Below are 13,983 nucleotides of genomic sequence, written 5' to 3'. Positions count from 1 at the left end.
CTCACTGATTGATGCCCCCTCCAGGGTAGGTTAGTGTCTTTCAGCCTAGCGCTCCTAACCTGTCATGGTATGTTTGTCTTAGGATGTTAAAAATTTGTGTGCATTTTTTGAGGCATTTTAAAGGGTCTGTGTTAAGGTGTACCTTCCATCTATTAATATGCCCACCCACCAGGCTTCAAGCATAAAATTGTAGTTTCATAATAAACCAAAACCTTTGGCCAGATTTGCATTTAGTGAAATGTTGTGCACTTCCTATCAGTCCAATGAGAAATAGATGCTGGGGATTTCCTCATCTTAATTCAATCCAAATCCGAAAGCAAGTGACAGAGTCACTAAAAGAAACTGAGCAGAACTGAGAGCACATGGGCACAGTGCAAAATGATCACAATGCGTCTGTTTTGTAAGTACAATGATTTATTGTCTGCTTTTGAAAATTCAATTCAGTTAGATGAGACAAGCCGAGAGACCATGGTGATAAAAAAGCAATGAAAGAAATCACAGCTCCTTGACTTGTAGCATCCTCTGCTTACAGACGTTCTGCAGCGTTCTGTTTTTTGTGTGTTTGAGGTTGTTTGGGAGGTGACATTTGTTTCATTTGAATTGTTTTTTCTGCTTGTTACAGTCCTGTGCTTGCTTGCAACTCCGGCAGCTGTACACGGTAAGACTCATTTAAATTAAAAGTATTTAATATTGAATATAGTGCAGTGAACTGGCACTACCTGCAGAGAAGGTTCCTGCCTTGTGCCCAACATTTTGTAATCATTTTCCATGCCATGTTAATTAAGCTAAGACATTAAATTATTTCAAATCAATGTGACTTACGTATTACTGAGAAAATGAATTTATCTTTGGATGGTAAAGCTGGAAAAGTTGTAGATCCAAGATATGCAAAGTTCAAGAAGGATAAGATTAAAAAAATAAATAATGGCAGACTTCAGGAGATTCAAAGCCAGAATTATTCCAGTGAAAGGTTAAAAGTAGCTTAGATGCAATGATTGCAGTTATTAAAAACCTCTGCCGAGAGAGAGAAAGGATAGGTGCGGTTAGAGTAGAAAGTTGCAGCAAGTTTGAAGAAAAGGGAAAGAAAGAATCGTGGAGAGGGAACACCCATATAGTGGCAGAGGGCAATGGCCTGAAGACATTCCTAGGAAATCTGGAGAAAGGCGCCAGGGATTTTAAAGGGGGCAAAGATGAAATAGTGAGTCTTGTCCTAATGACATGAGATGTCTTCTCCAGTGGCGTAGAGTACAGTCTATGGACAAATTTAAACTGTTTGGGCTGGTGATTAGGATTTTTAGAACAATTTGTGACATTTGCAAAGATATTATGCCAGTACAATGCAGAGAATGAATAAATGTCTGTTAGTGCATTAGATATGATTGGGAGAATTTGCAGAGCTTTGTGGAGCAGGAAGATTAGACACAAGTCTAGAAGAGGAGAAAGTGTCGACATAAATGACTACAGGGAATGAACAGCCACTGCCATACAAAGTGCCTTTACTACTACAAGACAGTTTATTTAATTTTAGACGCTTTATCCACCACATGAAACTTTGCAAAGTTAATCAATCCATCATGCCTACATTCTCATAATAAAATATTCTCAAACCCACTTAATCTAATTTGTGGGAGATTGGGTGGAAGGCAGGAAGCAAACCTGGACGGGGCACAAATTAAAAACTGCTAATGAAACTGGCACATATACCTTTCAGACGTGGGTGATAAAGCAACAAACAAACCTGTATGAGATGTGCAACTTGAACCCATGAAGCTGGAGCTATGAGGCAGCAGTATGCTCAAACAATCAACTTTTTTTAAATAGTGCCTCTTAACCTCACAAGGTTCTTATAGTGCAGATTACAATGGAGCTCAGCAAGTCAAAATTGGCAACAAAACATTGCTGGAGAGGAATATCACCTTCTTGATTTCACTTTTTCACTTACTTTGAACAAATTCAGAGAAAAATAGAATCGAACTTACTAATTAGCACTAAAATAGGTGAGCAGAAATACAGAGGTCAAGCAGCAGCAGATGTGCATTAGTCCAAAATACCTGCATAACTGAGATATTGGAGAAAATAATCATCAGTGACCCAAAATGTTCATAAAAATAAATTAACCTTGGCTATCCAACAGCCCATCCTCTCCCTATTCATTCATATAGTATGTAATCTGAAAGTGTCCAGTATGGCACAGAAGAGTTTTGCTGGCCTTCTGCCTGTCCCACTTGATCACACTCTCTCATTTGATTTGATGCCAACCCTTCATCATCATCAAGAAGTCTTCAACTCCAAGACTGAGCTTTATCAGCTGCCCTCAAGTGTCTTAGCTTGGAAAAATGGTAAAAGCTTATTCAAGGTGAGGGGTGGGGGGGGCACAATCTCACTGTCAGAGGAGTCCTTTTTAGATTACTCTGTGCATTTACTGTCTGCTAACACCTACATATACCTGCATCTGTCTTACTATTCCCAGGATTTTCTTTGCCAAGGGAACAAGCCCCCTATTTTTGGAGAGTATAACATAACATAACATAACAACATAATGGAGAGAAGAGCTAAGAATTAGAGAACATTATTTGTCCCCAGTGGGAAATTTGATTTTTTACAAAAGCTCTTTAAAGAAATAAATACATAAATAGGTAGTTAAGAAAGTAAATAAATAAACTCCGTCTGAACACACACTGGAAAGACCATAAAGCAAGAAAATTCAAAAGAAACAGATGTTCTGACTTGGTTGTCACAGTCACAGTGAGGCGCTACACAGGCATATCGCTGTTTTATTAAGGAGGCCCTGTTGTATTTCTTGACATACTTCTGCTGAATGATTTGTTGGCTGAAAGTCCTCAGTGTTAGTGTGTTACAGAGAAGATGTTCAGCATTGTTCGTAATGGCACTCAGTTTTGTTTTAATTCTCACCTTCACTATGAACTCCAGGGTGTCCAAGGTGCGTCCCATAATTGAGCCAGCCCTTTTAATTAGCTTGTTGATTCTGTGGGCTTTTCTTGAAGTGATGTTAGCCCACCAAGGGCTATCACAAGAGTTGTATAAGATGTGAAGGATGTCACTTCCCATATAAAAGGAACGCTGTCTCCTTAGGAAAAAGAGCCTGTTCTGCCCTTTCTTATAGAGGTCCTCCAGATGCTTAAATGCAGCCATCCATCCATCATTTAACCCTCTTAGGCTGTTGAGAGTCATAAGAAGTATATTCGTAACAAAGTCGTAACATTCCCAGGCTAAGAGTATTGGATGCAAGACAGTAATGGGCACAACTCAGTTTCTTCATGTGTATGAGAGCCACAAGATGCTTGTTCCAAAATAAACTATTTGAAGAGCCCTTTGCAGTTTTCTGCTTCTCATAGTATGGCTTTCACAGAATGCACTATCACAAGGAGCTTTTGTGGTGCTGACACCTCGGAGACCCCATCATTTAGCTTGCACATTTCGCTTTCCACCATGCATCTAAAATTAATTTGGGGACAATGGTTTCTTTATGAGTCCAATATGACTCAGTTGTCAACTCTGCATCTTCTGACTCAATTGCTACTCATTTTGAGTCTGCATATTTTCTTTGTGTCAGCATGAATCCTCCTGGGCAATCCCAATTTTAATCACATTCGTACATGCTTATCTCAAAGACATTCATACTAGATTGATTAGGAAATCTACATTGGCACGTTATGTGTGAGTTTGCTCTATAGAGCACTATTGTCCAATCTGGTGTTTAACTGCTCTTTGTGCCAAGTGCTGCTGGTACAATAATAAGTTCCAAATGTCCAAAACCTTGCAGGGGCAAAAGAAGGATTATAAAAAGGCTGGACAAACCTATAAACAAAAACCTGTCCGCAAATTTGAATGAATGGATCGATAGTTTACATATAATGCCAGTGGCTAGAAAATCTTTGGCATGCTGTTTGAGAGGGGCAAAGATAAAAGACTGACTGCAACAATTGTTCAGCCAGTCCTCTCATGGCTTGTAGCTTGTGTGTGCCCACTGTCCCCACTAGAAAGAAGATGCCAGAAGGTGCCCTTTTGTTTCTTACAGTAATGCTGCCTGGTGGTGAACCAAGAAATGAATCAAGCTAGAAACTGTATATGGTGTAGCATTCACATGCGTTTGGGGACTTTATTAACTATTTTGAAAGTTGGAGCATTGTTCATTTTTGCTGTTTTTATTTATTTCATCAAAGACTGCGGTACCACTTTTTTTGTTTATTAAGCAATAATGAGTCCTATTAAAAATAATGGTGTGAAAAGAATGTAGTTATGTGTATTAGTAGACTACATAAAATACTTGTTTTTAATAGCATTTTACAATATCATGAAGTTAAGCATCAAGCCCAAATCCACCTGTGGTGGCTGCATCAGCCTTCAGAGACAGCAGATTTCAATTCAAGTGATGCACAAACTGCATTGATTGATGCACCATTGTTAGTTTTTGGTTGTGGAGGATCTGTAGATTGTTATAGTTCATATTTCTTCAGCATAACGTTTATGAAAATAAGTATCCAAAGGATACTTAAAATCTACAGTATGCAGGAGTTTGACCAAGTGAGGTGACATTGATATCTACCACCTGCATACCTCTCTGTTGGCGCTTCAAGAACTTGTGTTGGGATCTCTTTTGACTTTTGGAGTTAAACAGGAAAATAAACAAAATATGCAAGTTGAAACAACCTTGAAGGTAAATAGTAAAAAGCAAAGTAATTGAACTTGTGCAGAATGCTTCTCCGGTTTAAGATAGACCAGGGGATCCCAAGTTCAGTCCTGGAGTACCAACTGTGACTGCAGGCTTTCATTCCAACCAGTGTCACAAATCAGTGGGTCACTCTTACGTCTCATCAATCTAATTGTTTAGCTGGTCTTTTTTGTTTTTTATTCTGCATTTAGAAAAGCGCTCTAGTATGACATTTGCATTACTCCTTTATTTGTTTCCAAATACTTAGTTAGTGATGAGCAGTACAGTCATGGGTGCAAATGACACTGAATGTTAAAGCAGAGCCACAACTTCACTGTTAATATACATTCATTTGTGAGCTAATCTCTCTGTCTCTATATATACAGTAAACCAATAAGATATCTGCCCGTTTGGTGTCCGTACACTTTAGTGGGCGTAATGTCATCCAAGGTCCACAGAAGGGTGGGCACGTTCAGTGAACAAAGGCAAGTCCTGTGGACCACCATAACTGCAGATATCAACTGCCTTTAACTGGACTCCTCCCTTTATTAAGCAAACTGCTATTTCCCATTTTCCACATTTTTTGCATCAATCCAGGAGTTACAAAATTGTACATTTATGTGAACAATGCTTAAAAAGGCAAATTCTAACATTGTGCTAGGGACCTTGAGTAATCTGTCCTTTCCATTTACTAAACCCACATAATCCAATTGGTGGTTTCATAATTCAGGTTATACTGAATGGTCAGTGTTGATGTTGTTGTCCTCTTTTGCAGACACACTACAGGATTAGTGCCAGGGTTCTACAGTATTCTGTCCATCCATTACCTTAAGTCTGTGTTATCTAATTATAGTATCAAAGCTCTTTCTGTATGCTACACACATGTCAAAGTCCTGTCCTGAATAAACTGTGCTCCTTGCAACTCATAAAGGTATCAAGATATCCAGTGCTATTAGTAAAAATCAATGAGCATCTGACCCATCGGAGATGCATGATGGATCAACCACCTCATGGGGCCATACTGTTCACCTGTGTCAGTTTATCTGAAGTTATTGCATTTTATTATATAAGAACGAGGACCTTTGTACTTCAGATACACCAAACTTTCAAGTGTCCAGACGCTATAACTGACATCTGTGGACCTCAATGAAAAGCCTCAGTTAACAGGAAATAATAAAATAACCCTAGCTGCCAGGAAATCCCAAGTGATCGTGTGCATTTTATTTTTTAGCATAACAGGCAGATATGCAAATATAAAAAAGTGGAAGTCGTAAGTGCACGTATTTTTTTTTTTATTAAGAAATGTTCCAGAGCAATATGGCTACAGTAACACAGTAATTGTAAGAATAATCCAGTAGAGAAGAACAAAATGGAGGCAGATTCATGGGAACAGTGCATCCCTAACTTTTCTTTGCACTCTCCCAACATTTTGTGCATCTCCTACAGTCCCAACCTGCTTCTCCTACAGGGTTCCTGTTAATCCAGGACCTTTTGGTCAGTCCAAGTAGACACATATGCTTATGCAATAGTCAAGCACATTAAAAGACAGGAGGGTTAAACCTCTACATCCCACCGTTAAACTGTTAACTTCCTACCATCACCCATCATGACTGTAACACTGAAGTCTTGAAGTGTGTGTCAATGTAAGAGCCACATTGTGGTCTGCAGTTATTCAGTTTTACCCTTAAGGGATCAATAATAAAGTTTTATAAAAAATATTTATTCCATAAATACCTGATCACTCAATCAGGGTACAAAGTGTACAAGGCTAACATGATCATCACAAAGCATTATTCTATGTAAATATCTCCAGTGAGGACATAGATGAGAACTTTTAATTAACCAGCCCACCCTGTAGACCTTTACAACAGAAGGTAACCCCAGAAGTGGCATAGACACCCAAATGAAAACAGTCAGACTCCACCTGCAGCTCCTGAATGCAGAGCTGAATTGAGACTGCTGCACCAAGAGAAAACAGGTGCCAAGAAATTCTGGTTCGAAGGCAACCCAGATTTATACAATTAAGTGGCAAAGATATTCCACCCCAAAAAAGTGATACACTGTAACAACCCTGGCACATCACAATTCTAAGAGAACCTAAAAAGTGTGTGGACATATGGACAGCAAGCAATGACATCACAAATATCTCTAAGGAAAGGAAGAATGAGTACAGGTTAGGAGATCACCCAACAAATCAATCTGACATTTATCACATAGAGTAGAGTAGTCTAATTAATGTTAAATATTTAAAGAATGCATTCCATAAACTGCTGAAGACTACAATTAATGGATATAGACTGATATGGAAAACCAGACATTAGAAATAATATGAGAAACATGGTCCCAGAGAATCAAGGAACAACTGTCTGACACAGTATACATCCTGAGGCCAATTCTACAAGAAAAAAACAAACCTCGACCTCATCACTGCTGCCTCATCTCTAGAATTGATCTGGCAAAGAAATATTTTCCAATATCATGCTAATAAAGTTCATCTTAATTGAAATGACTAATTTAATTTAAGTCTAAATGTCTTAATTGGCATGTATAATAAGAGGACAAAAGATGTAAAATCTTTTGGGAATACATTTTCCTTGTATTGCTTATACAGCAAAGAAACACAATAAAGAAAAGACATTGTGTATCAGTCCCACTGTGCCACCTTCACTCATTGATTCATTCAGATGCCATCTTACCAGTCTTGAAAGGCCAAACATAATTCTAAAAAAAGAATACATGTTTGGAGACAACCCGTTAAAAAGTATGTGGTGAATATCGGTGAAATCCACCTAATTTCGTTGTATTTGTTACAATGACAATAAAGATATTCTGATTCTGATCTGATTCTGCCAAGGTTACAACCACAGCGATTCTTCCTAAACAGCCACCCCCAATTTCTCCTGTTCATGTGTTTTAAACTACCACCAGGGTTTCAGGAAGAGAGTAAAAGATACTTAACAAAAGACCTGACACCAACAACAACAATATTTATTTATATAGCACATTTTCATACAAATGATGCAGCTCAAAGTGCTTTACGGGATGAAGAAAGAGAAAAAAGACAAAATCTAAAAATAAAATTAGGCAATACAAATTAACATAGAATAAAAATAAAGTCCGATGGCCAGGGAGGACAGAAAAAAAAAAAAAAACTACAGACAGCTGGAGAAAAAAACAAAATCTGCAGGGGTTCCAGGCCACAAGACCACCCAGCCCCATCTAGGCATTCTACCTAACATAAATAATTTCAATCAGGCCTCATGGATTTCAGGCTTCACATGGAAGAACTTGATGATGACGGTCATGTGGACCTCTGGCCTGCAATCCATCAATGCAGGGACATCACAGTACTTTGATCAGGTGGTGGTGGCGCAGATTGCCACACAGAAAGCCAGAAAAAGAACAGCAGAGAAAGTAGGTGTTAGTACGGATTTTGGAGCCACCATGAATGAAAATGATAATTAAATGCATATACAGAATATCAGGATTAAACTAAAATGAAGCTATGAGAAAGCCATGTTAAAGTAATGTGTTTTTAACAGTTTTTTAAAGTGCTCCACAGTATCAGCCTAGCGAATTTCTATTGGTAAGCTATTCCAATTTTAGGTGCCTAACAGCAGAAGGCCGCCTCACCACTTCTTTTAAGTTTAGCTCTTGGAATTCTAAGCAGACCCTCATTTGAAGATCTAAGGTTATGATTTGGAGTGTAAGGTGAAAGGCATTCTGAAATATAAGATGGAGCAAGATTATTTAAGGCTTTGTAAACCGTAAGCAGTATTTTAAAGTCAATTCTAAATGACACCGGTAACCAGTGTAGTGACATCAAAACTGGAGAGATGTGCTCGGATTTTCTTTTCCTAGTTAAGATTCTGGCAGCTGCATTCTGCACTCATTGCAATCGATTAATGTCTTTTTTGGGTGGTCCAGAGAGGAGTACATTACAGTAATCTAGCTGACTGAAAACAAAAGTGTGAACTAGTTTCTCAGCATCTTGCAAAGTTATAAGAGATCTAACTTTTGCTATATTTCTTAAGTGAAAAAATGCTGTCTTAGTAATCTGATTAATATGTGATTTAAAATTTAGGTCAGAGTCAATAGTTACCCCTAAATTCTTTCTCTGTCTTGACTTTTAAGCCTAATTGGATCAATTTTATTTCTAATACCCTCATTATATCCATTTTTGCCAATCACTAATATTTCTGTTTTCTCCTTATTAAGTTTGAGAAAATTACTACTCATCCATTCAGAAACACAAGTAAGACATTGGGGGTCAGTGAATTAAGAGAGTCAGGGTCATCAGGCGCTATTGATAAATACAGTTGTCTGTCATCAGCATAGCTGTGGTCGCTCATGTTATGCCTTGAGATAATCTGACCTCATGGAAGCATGGAGATTGAAAAGAGCAGCGGACAGAGGATAGAGCCTTGTGGAACACCATATAAAATATGATGTGTTTTTGAAGTATAATTACCACAACTAACAAAGAATTTTCTACCTGCCAGGTAGGATTCAAACCAATTTAAGACACTGCCAGAGAAGCCCACCCATTGAATAAGGCGATTTCTAAGAATATTGTGATCAAGAGAAAATAATACCCCCAAATTGTGGCTATCCATTCAGGAGCTCAGTAGCATAAGGCAACTGAAGCTTGATAATTAATTTTAAAGTTGTAATGAGTGCTGGGGTAGTGGAAGCTCACACACACTCACACAGACATACACAGACCACTGAGGCTACTAGGCGCCACACTTTTGAGAAGTGCCCCTGTCTGCTACGATATCTTTCTATCACTTTAACTATTTCATTATGTTATGATGTAACAACTGCAAAGTTTTGATAAGCATTTTGCTCTATGGATATACGATGTGTTATAATGTTGTAGCTATTTTTCATGGCATGTTTGTATTTCAACGGTAATGTTAAATTTCTGTAGTTATTTGTTTAGACATGCAGTCAGAAGGTGGATGTTGAGCAACCTCATCTGTGTATCTACTGGTGTCGATAGGCAGACTTGTGGATTCTGATGTTTTGAATACTGAAGTCTGTATCTCCTGTGCATCTCAGTTATCAGCTCTCTTAGCAACAGTCCTTTTCATGCAGTGTGACACACCATTCACTTAAAATGCATATTTTGCCATTTATATCTTCATGAATATTTCTGCCAATTCTTTCAAGCTTACATCAACTCCTACACTATTGCCATAACACTGAAAAACAACAGAGAGAAAAAAAAACAGCACCTGTGACAACGTATCATTTACATTTACCATTCATTCATTCATTCATGACGTTGAATGCCAACATATAATCTGATGCTACAGAAAGGTTTTTCTCTTTGCACCAGGTTATGTTTACTTTTAAAACGTGCAATGTGCTCTCTACACACGTAACATGCATTTGTATGTTGAATTAGGGTTTATTTTTAGGAAACTTGACGACTGTAGACAGTTCATCAGAAACTTGCTGTCTAACAAACCAGGTTAACGAGTGCACCTCTGCTCTTTGCAGTTCAAAAATTACCATCCTGTATATTTTTGCATCGCCTTCATGAGTCATTGGATTGGTTTAGAAATGTGGCACTCAGTGAGCCGTCTAATTGTTCGTACCCAGTTTTAAGCAAATTTTACTCATGGTTGTCTCCAGGCATATATACAGTATTACCTGTATATATCTGGCTTCAGCAAGACTAACATCTTGCTGATTCCACAAGGCAAAATACCCCTGGGGATCTGCAGGGATGGTGTTACTGGCAAGTCAGAGGGAGGCTCAAAGGAATTTCTCCAGGCTGAGATCCTCTTAGCTGTAAAGGATAACAATAAACAGTAAGCTTCTGGTGTTACCTCAGTAGCATCAACCCCAGAGTTGAAGGTGACTAATCATTTTCAATGACCCTGCAGAGCTGGACAGTGACTCTGAAAACTCTGAGGTAGTAGGCCAGGACACCTCAAAACTAGTTCCCAGAATTAAAGTCATAGTAATAGTGGAAGACTCAGTAATTACAGGTTTGCTCTAGAGATAGAGCCTTGTATCATGTGTTGCCTTTAGGGTTGAGTTATAAAGATTAATATTTAATATTTTAATAACTTTGTGTAAATTATCATTTAACAAATAATAGTGACTTAAAGAAAGAAGCAGTTTTCTTTAAGTAAGCCATAGTAATTTCTTTCATTCCCCCATCTTTAGGAATACCATTTCCTTTTGTTAAGATTTATGGTGGGGGATGGGAGAATACATCAAACTGGTTTGGGAAGGGGCTTTGTTATAACTGTTTGAAGTTACATAAGCTGGAACAGTCTTGTAGGTAGCAACATATAGACTCAAACACTTTTCATCTTAATTTTATGAGCACAACGTCTCTCTAGCATCATTATATTTTGTATGCCCTGGAGGGTAGATATTGTTGCATTGTCCAAAACACCCACATCCCTTATTTCTCATCACTGTATTATATTGTTCCTCTGGGTAGGCACTCATTGGTTTTTAGCCCCTAAGACTTAAGACTTGATGCGATTTTATTAGTGCAAGTTGTGCACTTGTAATGTACACAAAACTTCCCATTGGGATTAATAAAGTATCTATCTATCTATCTATCTATCTATCTATCTATCTATCTATCTATCTATCTATCTATCTATCTATCTATCTATCTATCTATCTATCTATCTATCTATCTATCTATCTATCTATCTATCTATCTATCTATCTATCTATCTATCTATCTATCTATCTATCTATCGGTATACCAGTTGTGGACACTAGAGAGTAATGTTGCTCCTCTAACCCAACACAACAGACACCAGGCACAAGTTAAAGCACAAAGATCTTTTTATTTTAAGGAAACTCTTCATAAAGTGTTTCCCATCACCACTGCCACAAGTAAATAAGCAGCACACACAATAAATCTTCTTTCTCTGTCTTTTCTCCTCCACTCCTCCCACAAGCTTCGTCTACCTTCCCCTTGACTCTGGCTCATCGCTGTGAGGATGGCAAGTCATTTTACAGTGGCCAATCCAGATGTACAGTACTTCTGTTCTTCCGCCCACATGGTCTGTATGCACTTTTGGGTTAAGCAGAAACTCCATGCCATATGGCTCCTCCATTTTTACAGCACACCCTGACGGCACCCACAGTACCCAACAGGGCTGAGATAAAGAACTCCAACTCCCATATTGTCCTATGGGCATCCGGGGCACCGCTGCAATCCAGGGGAGCTGCCATCTAGCATTCTGGGGGGAGCAGTACCCAAAAGAGTATGCCTTCCCCCATCCTTTCACTTCTTGGGTGTCCCAGCTGGGCTGGGCTGCCAGCCATCCCTTACACTGCGCACGTGCTTCTTGTCTGGTAATAATAACAATGCTGGTATTGTTACTTCAGTAAAATAAGTATTGTGTTAGGTTACTTGTTATGACTACTTAATTTATATTACCCCAACACTGCTCTTGAGATTGTGCTGCTGAGCTCAGCACTTTATGTTCAGCTATCCAATGTAAAGCTTGCAATTTCTGAAATATTGAGACAGATTATATCAACCAGAAGATGGAGTAATGTGATTGCACAAGCATTTGCCTCAGCAAATTTATCTTGTGGACACTTGTACCTATGACTTTTGAAAGCATGTGTGAAGCTATGTAGATTGAAACAGACATGTGCAGACTACGAAATCATTAACTGAAAACCCGTTAAGGGTTTACAGGGCAAAATAACCAGGTTGCGTGCAGAGAAATCTATGTGTGTTAACCAGGCTTCTAAGAGATCAATAACCCAGTATCTCTAACTGAAATAAGATTTTATGTGGCATTTTAGAAACCAGGGACCATATTTATCATGTGTCTCAGAATTACTCCCAGGAATTGTACTAAAAGTCTTACTAGGATAAGAATGTTTCCTACGTCAGGGTAGGATATAAGAAATATTTATGAAGCACCCTACTCCCAGTCCTAGCTAACAGTAATAATTCCTTGCTATAAATTTCCACTCATGATGATGTTTTGTAGTTTTCTGGTACTAACACTAAGGCTTCATAACAATAATAATAATAATAATATGTATGGAAAATGTATAATATGTATACTTCACGCATTGTAATGGCATTCAAAATTTGCAAAAATTTGAGAAAAGGTGGGTTGTGACATAACAAATCTTTGCTATTGAAAAGCTGAAGCTGCATTTTCCCTTTGGCCAAAACATTACCAATACTTTTGTTTTGGCTGTCAGCGCATGGCTTCTTGATGTAGATGGATCGATCATCATTTGTTACAAATATTATTCCATCCCTGTCAGACAGATATCTTTTTATGAGTTCATTGTTATGCAGCATTTTCAAAACATTCAATCTTTCGCGGGATGAGTGTGCTGATCTCTGTTTGAACTCTTATCTTCTGACAGTCCCTAGTGAGTTAAGATAGCTCACAAGCTCTACTAAATTCTGGTGAAGTTAGGAGTAGTTTCCTAAATTAGGAAAATTGATAAAATGCTTTTCCTCTTACTCCTAAGTGTTGGACCAAATTTGCTTCACTCTAAATATATGGAGCCAAATAAGACTACTTTCCTACTCTGAGATGCTTAATAAATATGGGCACAGTTTCTGTGGATAACCAGGTTATTAAATAGCACGTAAACACACAGATTTTCTGGACCTTAGTGTGTGTTAAAATTGGCCATTCCTTTCTTTTGTACTGCCTAATGTATGAGTGAACAGATATTCACTTGATAAGGTTGACATAAAGACATTCATTCATTCATCCATTATCTGAATCTGCTGTCAACTGTTCAGGAAAGGTGAGGATAAATGCCTATCCATTTAGCACTGGACAAATTTTGTGCCAAGGGAAAGGGTATCAGCCTATCCTAGTGCCTACTCACTCCAATCAACTTAATTGGTAGGGGAAAAAACTGAGTTCTCAGGGAAAACCCACTCAAATGAAGGGGCAATGTGCAAATGCTTAAAAGGCAGTGACCAGGCTGGTATTTGAACCAAAGGCATTAAAGGCAGGAGGAACCAGAACTAGAATATCCACTATGCTGCTATAATGATTTACTAAGTTTATTAAGTTTAATTAGACTTCATACTCAACTTTTGTTTTATCATAAAAGATGGACATTTTGGGTTAGCTGGCCCCAATGTGAGTATGAGTGTGGGTATGTGCACAAGCCTGCCTTGTGAGGATTGTTTTTCATCTGTGTCCCGTTGTTGCCTCCCAACCCTTCCTGAGACCCTGTATTGAATTAATTTTATCATAGAGAATGTATGCATGTATTGATTGGATAAACACATGTGGGATCTGCTCTGAAGTTACTCCAACAAGAGGATT

The 13,983-nt window shown here is 38.3% G+C and overlaps 1 protein-coding gene across 2 annotated transcripts in view; it reads left to right on the top strand.

Moving 5' to 3' along the window:
• Nucleotides 1–363: 363 nt before the first annotated feature.
• LOC114666649 (Fc receptor-like protein 5) overlaps nt 364–13,983 on the top strand; it is a 50,917-nt gene continuing 37,297 nt past the window's right edge. For both annotated transcript variants that reach the window (XM_028821588.2, XM_028821586.2), the window contains exons 1-2: nt 364–400; nt 623–658. In XM_028821588.2, coding sequence (XP_028677421.1) covers nt 379–400; nt 623–658 — 58 coding nt within the window. In that variant the 5' untranslated portion in view covers nt 364–378. The remainder of the gene's footprint in view (nt 401–622; nt 659–13,983) is intronic.

This window comes from Erpetoichthys calabaricus, chromosome 16 (assembly GCF_900747795.2).
Source record: "Erpetoichthys calabaricus chromosome 16, fErpCal1.3, whole genome shotgun sequence".
Lineage (NCBI taxonomy): Eukaryota > Metazoa > Chordata > Cladistia > Polypteriformes > Polypteridae > Erpetoichthys > Erpetoichthys calabaricus.
This window is presented reverse-complemented; position numbering and strand designations above follow the sequence as displayed.